This window comes from Rhinatrema bivittatum, chromosome 16 (assembly GCF_901001135.1).
Source record: "Rhinatrema bivittatum chromosome 16, aRhiBiv1.1, whole genome shotgun sequence".
Classification (NCBI taxonomy): Eukaryota; Metazoa; Chordata; class Amphibia; order Gymnophiona; family Rhinatrematidae; genus Rhinatrema; species Rhinatrema bivittatum.
Genome location: NC_042630.1, coordinates 5271125 through 5283530, shown reverse-complemented (window position 1 = coordinate 5283530; position 12406 = coordinate 5271125). Strand labels below are relative to the sequence as shown.

The 12406-nt window shown below is 48.6% G+C and overlaps 2 protein-coding genes across 3 annotated transcripts in view; one reads left to right on the top strand and one right to left on the bottom strand.

Annotated features, from left to right (window-relative positions):
- The window catches only part of LOC115078467 (C-type lectin domain family 2 member D-like), a 33999-nt gene extending 26600 nt beyond the window's left edge, over positions 1-7399 (top strand). The window contains exons 3-5 of the mRNA XM_029581380.1: positions 2954-3138; positions 5364-5467; positions 7279-7399. Of these exons, the coding sequence (XP_029437240.1) occupies positions 2954-3138; positions 5364-5467; positions 7279-7399 (410 nt within the window). The remainder of the gene's footprint in view (positions 1-2953; positions 3139-5363; positions 5468-7278) is intronic.
- The window catches only part of LOC115078357 (killer cell lectin-like receptor subfamily B member 1B allele C), a 359813-nt gene that overhangs the window by 66736 nt on the left and 280671 nt on the right, over positions 1-12406 (bottom strand). The gene's annotated exons all lie outside the window — the stretch shown is intronic.

The following is a 12406-nucleotide window of genomic DNA, read 5'->3' as shown; positions in this document are numbered from 1 at the left end:
CATTTCCACAAACATCCTTGGCTCCAGACTTATCTTCATTAATCTCAAGGCCTGCAAACTGCCCAAACTGTAATGAGAGATTGAGTGAAGCCCCAAGAGATTGTTCGGGATTTGTGAGAAACATGAGGACGTCGTCCGTTTAAATTTCTGTTTGACTGGGATGAGTCGTAGCTTCCAGGTAGGGAGTGGCACAGATTTGGTCTCTTACCTGTGTCAGGTGTGTGCTTCGTATGTTGGACAGACAGTAAACACTTATTTTGGGATCTTAGTGGTGGTTGGGGATTGTAAGGCTGTAATGATGTGCAGGGTAAAAGGGGACTTGGATTCAGAGGATGGCCAATCCTGGGCCCTGACGTTTATGATCCGGGATACTGATAGGCAGACAGGGAGGAAGCACACGACTGCTCCTACAGGCAAGTCCATAAGCAAAGCCCGTTGCAGCAGCAGCGTCTGAATTGTAATGAGAGCTGCTACCTCTGTATAAGAGTTGCTAGCAGTAATTATGCAATGGGTTTGAGAGCGGCTTGGTTTACAGTGTGAATATCACAACCCTTAACGTAAGGCTTGGGGGTAACCGGCGTGGAGAAACAGTTACTACCATTATGAAGCTCGCTGGGCAGACTGGATGGACCGTTTGGTCTTTTTCTGGCTTCATTACTATGTCCTACACTTTACTCTCATAGCTTGCCTTGCACTGCTTTCTCTCCCAAAATACAGGGCAAAAAGATGAATGTACACTTAAAATAATATAACTAAACATACCAAAAGCTTTTCTTCTTTTTCAAGGGGAAAGCGAGATGTTTGTTTAATTTGCTTCAGTGCTTGTGTTCCCTAAGTTGTCTGTGCTGGAATTATTTATTTATTATATATTGCTGTAGAATTGATGGACCAGAGGCAGCATGGATTCACTAGAGGAATATCTTAGACAAATCTGATTGACTTTTTTGACTGGGTAACCAAGGAATTGGATCGAGGAAGAGCGCTCGATGTCATCTACTTAGATTTCAGCAAAGCTTTTGATACAGTTCCGCACAGGAGACTGGTGAATAAAACGAGAAGCTTAGGAGTGAGTGCCGAGTTGGTGACCTGGATTGCAAATTGGTTGACGGACAGAAGACAATGTGTGATGGTAAACGGAACCTTCTCTGAAGAGAGAGCGGTTTTAAGTGGTGTACCGCAAGGATCGGTGTTGGGACCGGTCCTGTTCAATATCTTTGTGAGCGACATTGCGGACGGGATAGAAGGTAAGGTTTGTCTTTTTGTGGATGACACTAAGATCTGCAACAGAGTGGACACGCTGGAAGGAGTGGAGAGAATGAGACGGGATTTAAGGAAGATGGAAGAGTGGTCGAAGATATGGCAGCTGAGATTCAATGCCAAGAAGTGCAAAGTCATGCACATGGGGTGTGGAAATCTGAATGAACTGTATTCAATGGGGGGGGGGGGGGGGGAGGCTGATGTGCACGGAGCAGGAGAGGGACCTTGGGGTGATGGTGTCTAATGATCTGAAGTCTGCGAAACAATGCGACAAGGCGATAGCAAAAGCCAGAAGAATGCTGGGCTGCATAGAGAGAGGAATATCGAGTAAGAAAAGGGAAGTGATTATTCCCTTGTACAGGTCCTTGGTGAGGCCTCACCTGGAGTACTGTGTTCAGTTCTGGAGACCGTATCTACAAAAAGACAAAGACAAGATGGAAGCGGTACAGAGAAGGGCGACCAGGAAGGTGGAGGATCTTCATCGGTTGACGTACGAGGAGAGATTGCAGAATCTAAATATGTACACCCTGGAGGAAAGGAGGAGCAGAGGTGATATGATACAGACTTTCAGATACTTGAAAGGTTTTAATGATCCAAAGACAACGACAAACCTTTTCCGTAGGAAAAAAATCAGCAGAACCAGGGGTCACGAGCTGAGGCTCCAAGGAGAAAGACTAAGAACCAATGTCAGGAAGTATTTCTTCATGGAGAGGGTGGTGGATGCCTGGAATGCCCTTCCAGAGGAAGTGGTGAAGACCAGAACTGTGAAGCACTTCAAAGGGGCGTGGGATAAACACTGTGGATCCATCAGGTCTAGAGGACACGTATAAAGAGCAGGCAGCAAAACACTGCACGGATTCGCAGTAGCCACAGAGGCATTCACGGAGTGGGATGCCAGTGGCCAGTGGTTGGTGTTCCACCTTCACGGAGCGGAAGGATGGAGGGCTGCCATCTCCCAATTAAAAAAAGAAAAACAAACAAACCAACAAACAAAAAAACAAAACAAAACAGGGATGGGTTTATGGGCTATAGGTATTACCAATTATTAGGCTTATTCAATTACCAATTATTAGGCTTTTCAATATTTGATGATAGTTAATGTGACTTTCAAGGCATACTTCACTTTCAATGCATATCCAGCACAGCTCCCTGCTTCAACGGCAGGGGAGAAGAAAAAACTGATACTTCACGCATATCCAGCATTGCTCTCTGCTTCAACGGCAGGGGAGAAGAAAAACTGATACTTCACGCATATCCAGCATAGCTCTCTGCTTCAACGGCAGGGGAGAAGAAAAACTGATACTTCACGCATATCCAGCATAGCTGTCTGCTTCAATGGCAGGGGAGAAGAAAAACTGATACTTCACGCATATCCAGCATAGCTCTCTGCTTCAATGGCAGGGGAGAAGAAAAACTGATACTTCACGCATATCCAGCATTGCTCTCTGCTTCAACGGCAGAGAGCTATGCTGCCGCTTACCCAACTAATCAAACTTAATATTTCACTTAGATGCAGTTCCAACACTGCTCTCTACATTAATGGTGGGGGTGGAAGGGAAATAGAACCAAAGAGCTAAGAGAAACAGATAAGTATGAGAAAAAAGAAGTGTGAAGCTTGCTGGGCAGACTGGATGGGCCGTTTGGTCTTCTTCTGCCATCATTTCTATGTTTTATGTTTCTATTCTCTTATTTTTAGCTAAACTAAGTGAAGTTCCTGACTATTCCTCAGCCTGTCCTGCAGATCACTGTGCAGACGGCTGGATCTGGTACAGAGGGAAATGTTATTTTTTCTCTGAGAACAGCACAGACTGGGACGAGGCCCAGAGCTTCTGCACCTCTCACAACGCCTCCCTCGCTCACATCGAGACCCTGCAGGAACTGGTGAGTGTGAGGGGGTCCCTCCCACAGCAGCCTGGGTAGGAGATGCATTCATTTCCAGGGCAATGGCAGTGCTCCTTGGTATTAATAAATTAGTTTTGGTGCGGGAGGTTTTTGTGTGTCCTGTATCCTCCCTTTCCAGCTGCGGCTCCTGGGCTGTGCACTCCATCCTGCTCTTCACCCTCATTCTTGTTCCTGTGTCTGTAGATAATTTGTTTGAAAAGTAGGTTGCTCAATAGGGAGTAGGTGGGATCTATTGGACTGAAGGGCAGGTCAGCCTGGATGGAGCATGCAGAGAAGTTAAGCAGGATGATTTCTGATGAGAAGTGGATGGGGAAGGCGTGAGTAGGTGGGCAGTACATGATGGGAGCTGAGTAAGGAAGTGAGGTATGCATTCTGGCTTCCTGATGAGAGCCAGAGGGAGGGAGCAAGGAGAGAGGTTGTTGAGGGTGGAATGAGCAGTCTGAGTTACTTCTGTCCCCTATGGTGAAACACAGTTGTGCCTTTTAGTATGAAATGGTTTTTATTGGTATTTCCAAATAAATAACATACAAAAACATCTAGGAGATGGTTGATTCTTAATCCCCTCCTAGTTAGTGAACAAACAGAGGTGATTAGCAAAATGAGACCCCCTAAATACCCACCTCCCCCCACCCCTATCTCATCACCCGACTGCACACTGCACCCCTCCCCCGAGTTCCCGAGAAGTGTCCGGGTCTTCAAACAGCAGCCGCAGAATCGACAAGTTGCCACATAGTCAATGCCAGAAACAATCTCCAGAAAGACTAATATTCAATCATTCAGAAGTCTGCTGCGAGCTTTGTGCAGCAAAGATCGGACGTAGGGCTCCCAGACTACCAAGAATTGTCGACGTTTGCGAGGAGATCCCCTGGAAGAAAGAGACTCCATATGCATCAGGGAATAAAAGAGATTTCTCCTCACCCAAAAGGAGGGTGGATCCACCTCTCATCATCCCATTGATATGACCTTTTTCCCAACCAAACAAGCCTTTTGAATCAATAGCTGAGTACCAGGAGTGTGATACCTAGCTGAAGGGATAGAGCCAAACAATAGCCACACAGGAGATAGCAGAATGGAAACTGATAAAATAGTGGCTAAATATTTAGCTATCCACGCCCAAAACCCCTTAATAGCTGGACAAGACCAAAAAGCATGTGCCAGGGTACCTGAAACTGCAGGGCACCGACCACATCTAGCAGTGCCAGCAATATGTTGCCGATAAGCCATCTGTGGTGAAATATATGCGCGCCCTAGAAAACGATATTGAAGTTCTTGATAATAGCTATTATACGAGAGCCGGGCCACCCGCCCAAATACAGCCCGTATCATTTATTTTATTTATTTAGAAACTTTTATATACCGGTATTAGTGGGGACATCATACCGGTTCACAAACTAACAAAAGGCTTGAAAATACATTTCAACAGGGAGGGAGAACTGGGCGGGGGGTTAACCTAGGGCAGTATAGAAAAATAGTTTAAAAAACAAGAACAAGTAACAAGATCAAATAACAATTTACAATATAATTAGCTCCTTAATATAAGGAAAGGGAGGTCACCAGGAGGTGGTGTGAGAGATGGCGAGGCAGCTGTAACCACAAAGCTGTAACCACAAAGTCTCCATTTCCTGTCCAGCGATCTGCCAAAATTGTAAAGATCTCCAATTGTTTCTCCTTCCTTAAATATTTATAAAAATACGATAGGGAGGGCACCCTATTCCCGGATAAAAGAAGGGCCGCCTCTAATTTCTGAAACGTATTGCTTCGCAGAAACGCCGAGGGCAAAGATTTTAAATAGTGCACAATTTGAAGATATGGGAATGTGGAATTTTGCCCTTGCCCATAGTGCTCCCGGAATTCAGTAAAGGAGAGCGGGTGACCCTCCGGCGTTAATAAATGGCCTAGATAGGTAATACCCAAATTGCACCATGTTGGGACCCAGGGGAAAAGTCTGGATTGCCGACCACCAGTAGTAAATAAATAGGCACATACTCATGGTAGGTGCAATCTCTTAGTAAGTTGTGTCCATGCAGAGCGTATCAGGCGAATGTTAGTAGATTGCGTAAAAAAAACCTGAGAGTTTAGTTGGTTCAACATGAAGTGCAGTTGTTCCTTTAATATGAAAGTGCAGGCTGCATGGGAGCCCCTCCCTCTGATAATAAACGCCCGCATGAAGCAGACGGTCTGAGTCCTGTTTTATTTCCTTAAAGAATTTCACCGTGCGCTTTAAAAGTCGCTCCGATCACTGGATCGGCCTGAGAAGAGAGCGAGGGCAGCTGTGGAAATGGCCGGATGGATCGGAGCTCAATAACCAGTAAGTCACAGAGAGTCATTTTCAAAGGGACTCCAGCAGCTCGGGCGCTGCTTTATCCACAGTCACATCGGTCTTTAGAGAGCTGTGAGCAATGCGTGCGCTAAGTTACGTGCGAGCCACACTGTATGCGAGAGTAGGGGATGGAGCCTGGGTGGGGCTGGGACTCGCACGTCTAATTTCTCCTTTTATAAAGCATCTGCATCAATTCTCTCCACATAACATAGCACAGCAATTAGCAGCTGTAACTGTGTGTGCACGCAGTGTTATAAAAGGAAACTTGCACACACAAGTCCACTTTGAAAATTGTTGTAACTTGAGCTTATTCTAGTCAGGGCCCCTGGTCTCCCATTCAGCACATTGCTCCTCTCCTGCCCAGCAGCCTGGGAGGAGAATCAGTGGTTGGGAGTGTGAGAGGCCCCTGCGCCCCCAGGATCCCCTCCCTCACCCCCTCGTTCAGGTAATCAGGAGGCAGCCTTGCATCGCCTCTGGTGCTCCTGATTCTCCTATCCTGCCAGACCTGAGCCTCAAGCCACTGATTCACGGAGATGCCCGGGCCCGACAGGAGAGGAGAGGGAGATGTCTGAGGGGCTGCAGGGCTGCCCGACTCCTGCTCCTGTTTAACTGAATGAGCGGGTGAGGGAGGGGATCCTGGGGGGCTGCAGTGTGACTCTGTGGGGGGGGGGGGAGGAAAGAAGGAGAATCTACCAGGGATTGGGGAGGAAGGAGGGAAGGAGTGAACCGGAATTGGGGGCAGGGAGAGGGAGGGACGGTGAGAACTGGGGGAGGGGAAGGGAGGACGTGAACTGAGAATTGTGGGGATGGAGGGAGGGAATCAGGATTGGGTGGGGGAGAGTGAGGGGTGAGGAATGAAAGGAGGGGGTGGAGGTAGGATTGTGGGGGTTGTGGATTCCTTCCTTCTCCCCTCCACTTCCATCATCAACCCTCCTGCTTCCCGTCACTGATCCATCCTCCTCCATCCCACTCCTGACCCCTCGTCTCTCCCCTTCCTCTTTTCTTCCCCTTCCCTCTCCTCCTCCCAGAATGTCACATCCTCTCCCTCCTCCTGCCTAAGATTCCTTCTCCTCCTATTCCCCGGTTCCTTACCCCCTTCCAGCCCTCATCACTGAGAGCTCGTTCTCATCTAATAAAGAACCAAATAAATTAGCTGGACAGAAACGTCACAAAACAACTTTATTGTTAAAGTAAAAATGCATTATTTAAATTGTAAATATATAAAATTATGCAAATAAGCCACATAATTGCCGCAGATTCTTGCAAATTCTACCCCAGGAAATGGGAGCTCCGGTTATAGCCTGAAAGTTTATGCAGTTTGCCACAAAATTCCCCTCTAAATGCAGAATGTGGGAGGGACGTGAGGGAGCTTTCTGAGTGACTGATCGTCGCCAGTAATGCCTTCCTCCCCTATGATTTGATGGTTGCTCCTTGCGGCCCTGCAGATTCAGGGAAGGAAAAGCTTACGGGTCGAGGCAGCTGATGGGGGGTCAGGACAGTGGGGGGTGCAATAATTTCTGGGTGGGAAAGCACCAAGAGCCTTTCCATGCAACCAGTGTAAGTGGTCTGGTCCTTGTAGTGGGGTCAGCTCCCCCCGCAATCCCAGCACTGCCGGCCAACATTAACCAAAGACTATTTTTTGATTGAATTCTGCCAGTAATTTCAGAGCTTTACATTTCACATTTTTAGGTCCCTTAAAGTATTCGCTATCTCTCGTTATTTGGTTCTTTATTTCTTTTTGTCTTTAAAGTGTGTTCAGGGTTCCCTTGCAGTGATCTTTCTCTCTGTGTGTGTTGCAGGTTTCCCATTTTGGCAGAATCAGATTGCACTTACCTGAACAATGCCAGCATCAGAAGTGCCAGCTGCCACATGGACAGAAAATGGATCTGCACCAAACCAGGGCATTCACATTGTCAGTGAAAGTCAGGATATGCTCTGCTCCTATCCTACCCTTTCATAAGACCCTCCAGCCTTTAGGGAAGGAGTTTTGTGTTGGTGGGGTTTTTTTTTAACTGTTTTTGATTGAGTTTGTATTGCATACATTAAACAGATGAATAACATTAACACCAGGTCTCATTTATTTTTTTCCCTCTCCCCATACCCCCTCCTTTCGTAAAAGTTCTCCAAATGTATGATCTTGAACACCAAGGTCGTTCAGTTCTCTACTGAGTCATCTTACAGGGGTACGAAGTCAGTGGAAGCCAAGTCTGTAATCCATGGGTCTTGAATGTTTCGGTTGAGGGGAGCTAGGTATTTTATAAAAGCAGACCAAATTAACGTTGGGTTTATAGATCTCTTTGGCATGGTATCATTTGAGATGACATGCTCCATAAAGCAAAGGCCCAGCATTTGCGTAAACCAATGCTTATAACTGGGGTTTCCCGAATTTAACCAATTTGCCAGAATAACTTTTTTCCCCATAAGGCTCGCCTTTGTGAGAAACAATCGTTCAAGTGATGTTAAATGTAAGTGGTCTATGGGGTCCAGTCCAAATAACCAAAGTGATGGATCTACAGGCAAAAACTTTTTCAAAAGGTTTGCACAGGTACCCCGAATCAAGCCCCAAAAATGGGATATTACTCTACAGTCCCAGAAACAATGATAAAAATAGGAGTTTATTTTTTAGAGATGAGTTCCCCAATAGAGTTATTTAGAGAAATGAACCAGTCTGGATGTATAAAAATGGCCCTTTGCCCTTACCATGTGACAGGGTATCCGTGCCATTGGCTGGCCCCTGTCACATGGAGGGAGCAATTGATGGCCGGCCATGGCCCATGCCATCTTTAAAGATGGCGCCGGCCATCCAGTGCTCCTACCATGTGACAGGGGCCGGCCAATGGCACGGATACCCTGTCACATGGTAAGGGCAAAGGGCCATCGGTGCCATTTTTATTAGCGCAGCCGATGGCCCGAGAGTGGGAGATCGCTCCCCACACCCCCACTGGGCCACCAGGTAATTTTAAAATGTTTTTTGGGGGTTTGGGAGGGTGGGGGAGGCTAAGGGGTCAGTTTTAAAGGGTCGGATGGGTTTTTTTTTATCGGGCTATCGGCACCATTTTTATTAGTGGCAGCCAAAATGGTGCCGATGGCCCGAGAGCGGGAAATCGTGCCAGGACCCCCCCCCCCCCCCCCCCCACTGGACCACCAGGTAATTTAAAACATTTTGGGGGGGTTCAGGAGGGTGGGGGAGGGTAAGGGATTAATTTTAAAGGGTCGGGGTGGGTTTAGGGGTTGTTTTGGTGTGCCGGTTTTCCCGCCCTCCCCTCAAATAACTCCGGTTAGTGGACACTAACCCAATTAACGATTTTTCATGATAAATCGGAGGAATTTCTATTGTATCGCGCACTCTAACGATTGACGGTTTAAAAAAATATCGGACTTTTTTTAAATTGTCAAAAAATGATTCACATCCCTAATAAAAATCTTTGCTCCCTGAAGTCTATTGAGGAGCTCCGGGATTAGTGGGAGTGGATAACAATCCTGCTTCGTGATACAATTAAGACCTCGGTAGTCTATGCATGGCCTCAGTGAGCCATCCTTCTTGCTGACAAAAAAGAAGCCTGCCCCAGCAGGTGACTTAGACGGGCGGATAAACCCCTTGGCCAAGTTCTTGGAGATGTATTCAGACATGGCCCGGGTTTCGGGTAATGACAAAGGATATACCCTACACCGAGGGGGCATGGTTCCAGGTAACAGGTCAATAGCACAGTCATACGGACGGTGCTGCGGAAGGATCTCTGCCTTTGTCTTGGAGAAGACATCTGTGAAGTCCTCATAAGGTGCTGGAGGACTGAGGGTGGAGTGCAGTAGTGGAAGTCCTGGAGTCTTGGATACCTTCATACAATTGGCCAGACAGAACGGACTCCATTTGGTAATTTGCAGGGTATCCCATTGAATCGTGGGCGAATGCTTCTGTAGCCACGGCAACCCTAGCACCACGGGGTGGGCGGTCTTCTCTAAGACCAAGAAGGCTATCTCCTCCGAATGGATTGCCCCAGTGCGGACAGTGATGGGTGCCGTGGACGTCATGATATGTCCTGGAAGGAGAGTTCCCTGGATGGAGGTAATTCGTAACGGGGTCTCCCGCTTTTGCGTGGGAATCTGCAACTGGGAGACTAACTCCTGCAAAATAAAATTACCTCCTGCTCCGGAATCCAAGAATGCGAGGGTTTCCAGGGACCCTCCGAGGTACTCCAGTGTAATAGGCACAGTACATTGAGGAGCTGTAGCACAACCTAGGAGGAGCTCCTCATGGCTTCCTAGGTTCTGGCGTTTTCCGAACGTTCCTGGCACCGTGCCAGGTAATGGCCCTTCTGCCCACAATACAGGCACAGGCCCATCATGCGACGACGTTGTCTCTCTTCTGCGGAGAGCGGAGCACATCCCAGTTGCATAGGTTCACTGGAAGTGACATCTGGACGAGGAGTCTTAGGAGAAGACACTAGTTTCGTAGGAACAAAGGAGGAATTGCGTCTGGTCGGGTGCAACTCCATGGCCCTTTGCTGTAGGCGGCAGTCAATGCGGCCAGCCATTTCTATAAGACCATTGAGGTCCTCCAGGAGGTCACGGGCGGCAATCTCATCCTTGATATGCCTGGACAAGCCCTCCAGAAAAATGGCTCTGAGGATGTCATCTTGCCAACCCACTTCCTGGGCAAGGGTACGGAAATCCATAGCATAGTCTGCCAAGGAGCGAACCCCCTGGTGTAGCTGTAGCAGTTCAGTTGTAGCAGTGGCTAATCGAGCCGGCTCGTCGAAAGCCTGTTGGAAGTTAGAGATGAACTGCTGCAAATCCTCTAGGAAGGAATCATTATATTCCCAAAGCGGGGAGGGTGCAGGTAGCTGAGTCATGGAACTAGCTTGTCCCTCGTACGCCAGCACAGCAGTGGGCGGAGGATCCGCAGGCAAGGAATCAAGATGGCTAGCTAGTTGTTCCACCGTGGCTGCCAGCATATCAAGGCAATGCTGTTGCTACTGCATTTGTTGGGCCATCCCAGGAATGTCCTGAAGGCCCGGCACATCTGCCGAGTCCATGGCCTTGCAATCTGTTGTGATTAGACGGTTTAGTGGACCCTTGAGCCGGCCTGCGGGAGACTGGGGAGAGATGGACTATAGTCTCTATTCTGTGTGGGCAGGCCGGGAGGCGGATACCAGGCAGGATGCAGGAGATGATCTTCACCCTGGAAGCCGGTGCTCCCCCGGGAGGAGCCCGTAGGAGCCCAGCCGCTGGGACTTAGGCGAGTACTGAAGCTGGAACAGGAACAGGAACAGGCAGGAACTGGACTGGTACTGAAGCGAGACGTGGAGACTGGAATCCAAGTAGAACTGAAGCAGGCTCGGGAACTGGAACCAGGCAGGAACTGAAGCAAAACTTCAGGAACTGCAGCAAGACTCTAAGCAGGAATCAGGCTGGAACGTAAGCAAAGTCAAAGCAGGAACCAGGCTGGAACGAAGCAACTACAGGCAGACAGTAGTACACTCCAGGTCACGGAGCAACTGGGAACCGCAAGGTAACCCTGTTGCAAGGCAAATACTGAGAGTCGGTGCCCGGCTTACATAGGCCGTGGCGTCTGATGTCATGGAAGCGGGTGGAGCGTCGAATGGCAGGAACGGGCCTACAAAGGCGTCCTTCTTGCGCGTGCACCTAGGAACAGGGCATCCACCAAAGGCCTCCCGTCGGCGTCGCCCCCGTGGGAGTGCCGCCACACAGGCCGCAAACTCCACCAGCTGAACCGTGACCGTGGCCAGGAACATGGAGGTAAGGCCCCGGTCGCAAGTGCCGCGACCGGGACCGTAACATTACAGGTATTTGTTTTTCCCCATTCGAGTTTGTCTATTCCAAGCAGCCTTTTTGTTGGCCTTTTTTAGGGCATTTCGAGTGACCGAGTTGGTGGACCACTCTAGATCCTGTCAGGACCATAATGGTTTGCGGGCAGAAAACATTTTCTTGGAGGGTGATAGGTTGCATCTAAAAATTCATCGGCCTAAGACCAATCAGTCTGGGAGTGGGGCCTGGTTGGTCCTCTCTAGCGTCCCTGGACTTGTGACCTGTCCAGTGGCCAACATGCAGTTGTAGTTGCTCATACAACCCCCGGGCGGTATCCCATTTTTCATACATGCTTGTGGGTTCCCCCTAACTAAATATCCGTTCACCATGGTTTTGCAGAAGGTATTGGTGGTGCTCGGTTTGGGCGGGGGACGTTATGGAGCCCACTCTTTCCACATTGGAGCGGCTACTTCAGAGGCCAATTGTGGCCTGTCCAGTGGCGTGATTCACTACATCAGTCGTTGGAAGTCAGGAGCATTTGCCACGTATGTGCAATCTGGCAAGCGGTAAGCGGTGTAGTTTCATGGTCTGCTTGCTGCGTTAATTTTCTTTGTTTTCCAGATTTGTGGCTGCCTGAGAGGAGGGTGTGGCTGATTGGCCATTCCTTTATTGTTTGGGCACATCACAGGGCTGTGAAAAGACCTTACGGCCCTCACCTTGGTTTGAATCAGCATGGAGTCCGGGTGAAGTGGCTCGGACTCTGTGGAATGAGGTGGAACCAGCTACTCCCTCTCGTGTGGTCCTCGCTATCTAAGTGGACACATCCGGATGTTCAGCTTGTTCACCTTGGTGGCAATGACTTGGGGGTCTGCTCCTGTTGTCAATTGCTGGACACTGTCCGAAAGGATTTGGCCTTGCTGTCCTCGTGGCTACCTAATACAAAAATATTAATGTGGTCGGACATTATTCCAAGGCCTGTCAGCATAGATCTGAGGATTTGGGGCCACAGTAGGGTTAAACTGAATAAGCAGATTGGGTCCTGGTTGTTGGCGCACGGTGGGATTCATGTTACTCACATCTGGTCTTGGGATGCCTGTCCTGGCCTTTATGGCAAGGACGGTGTTCACCTTTCTAATGTGGGCAATGATTTATTCCTTAATT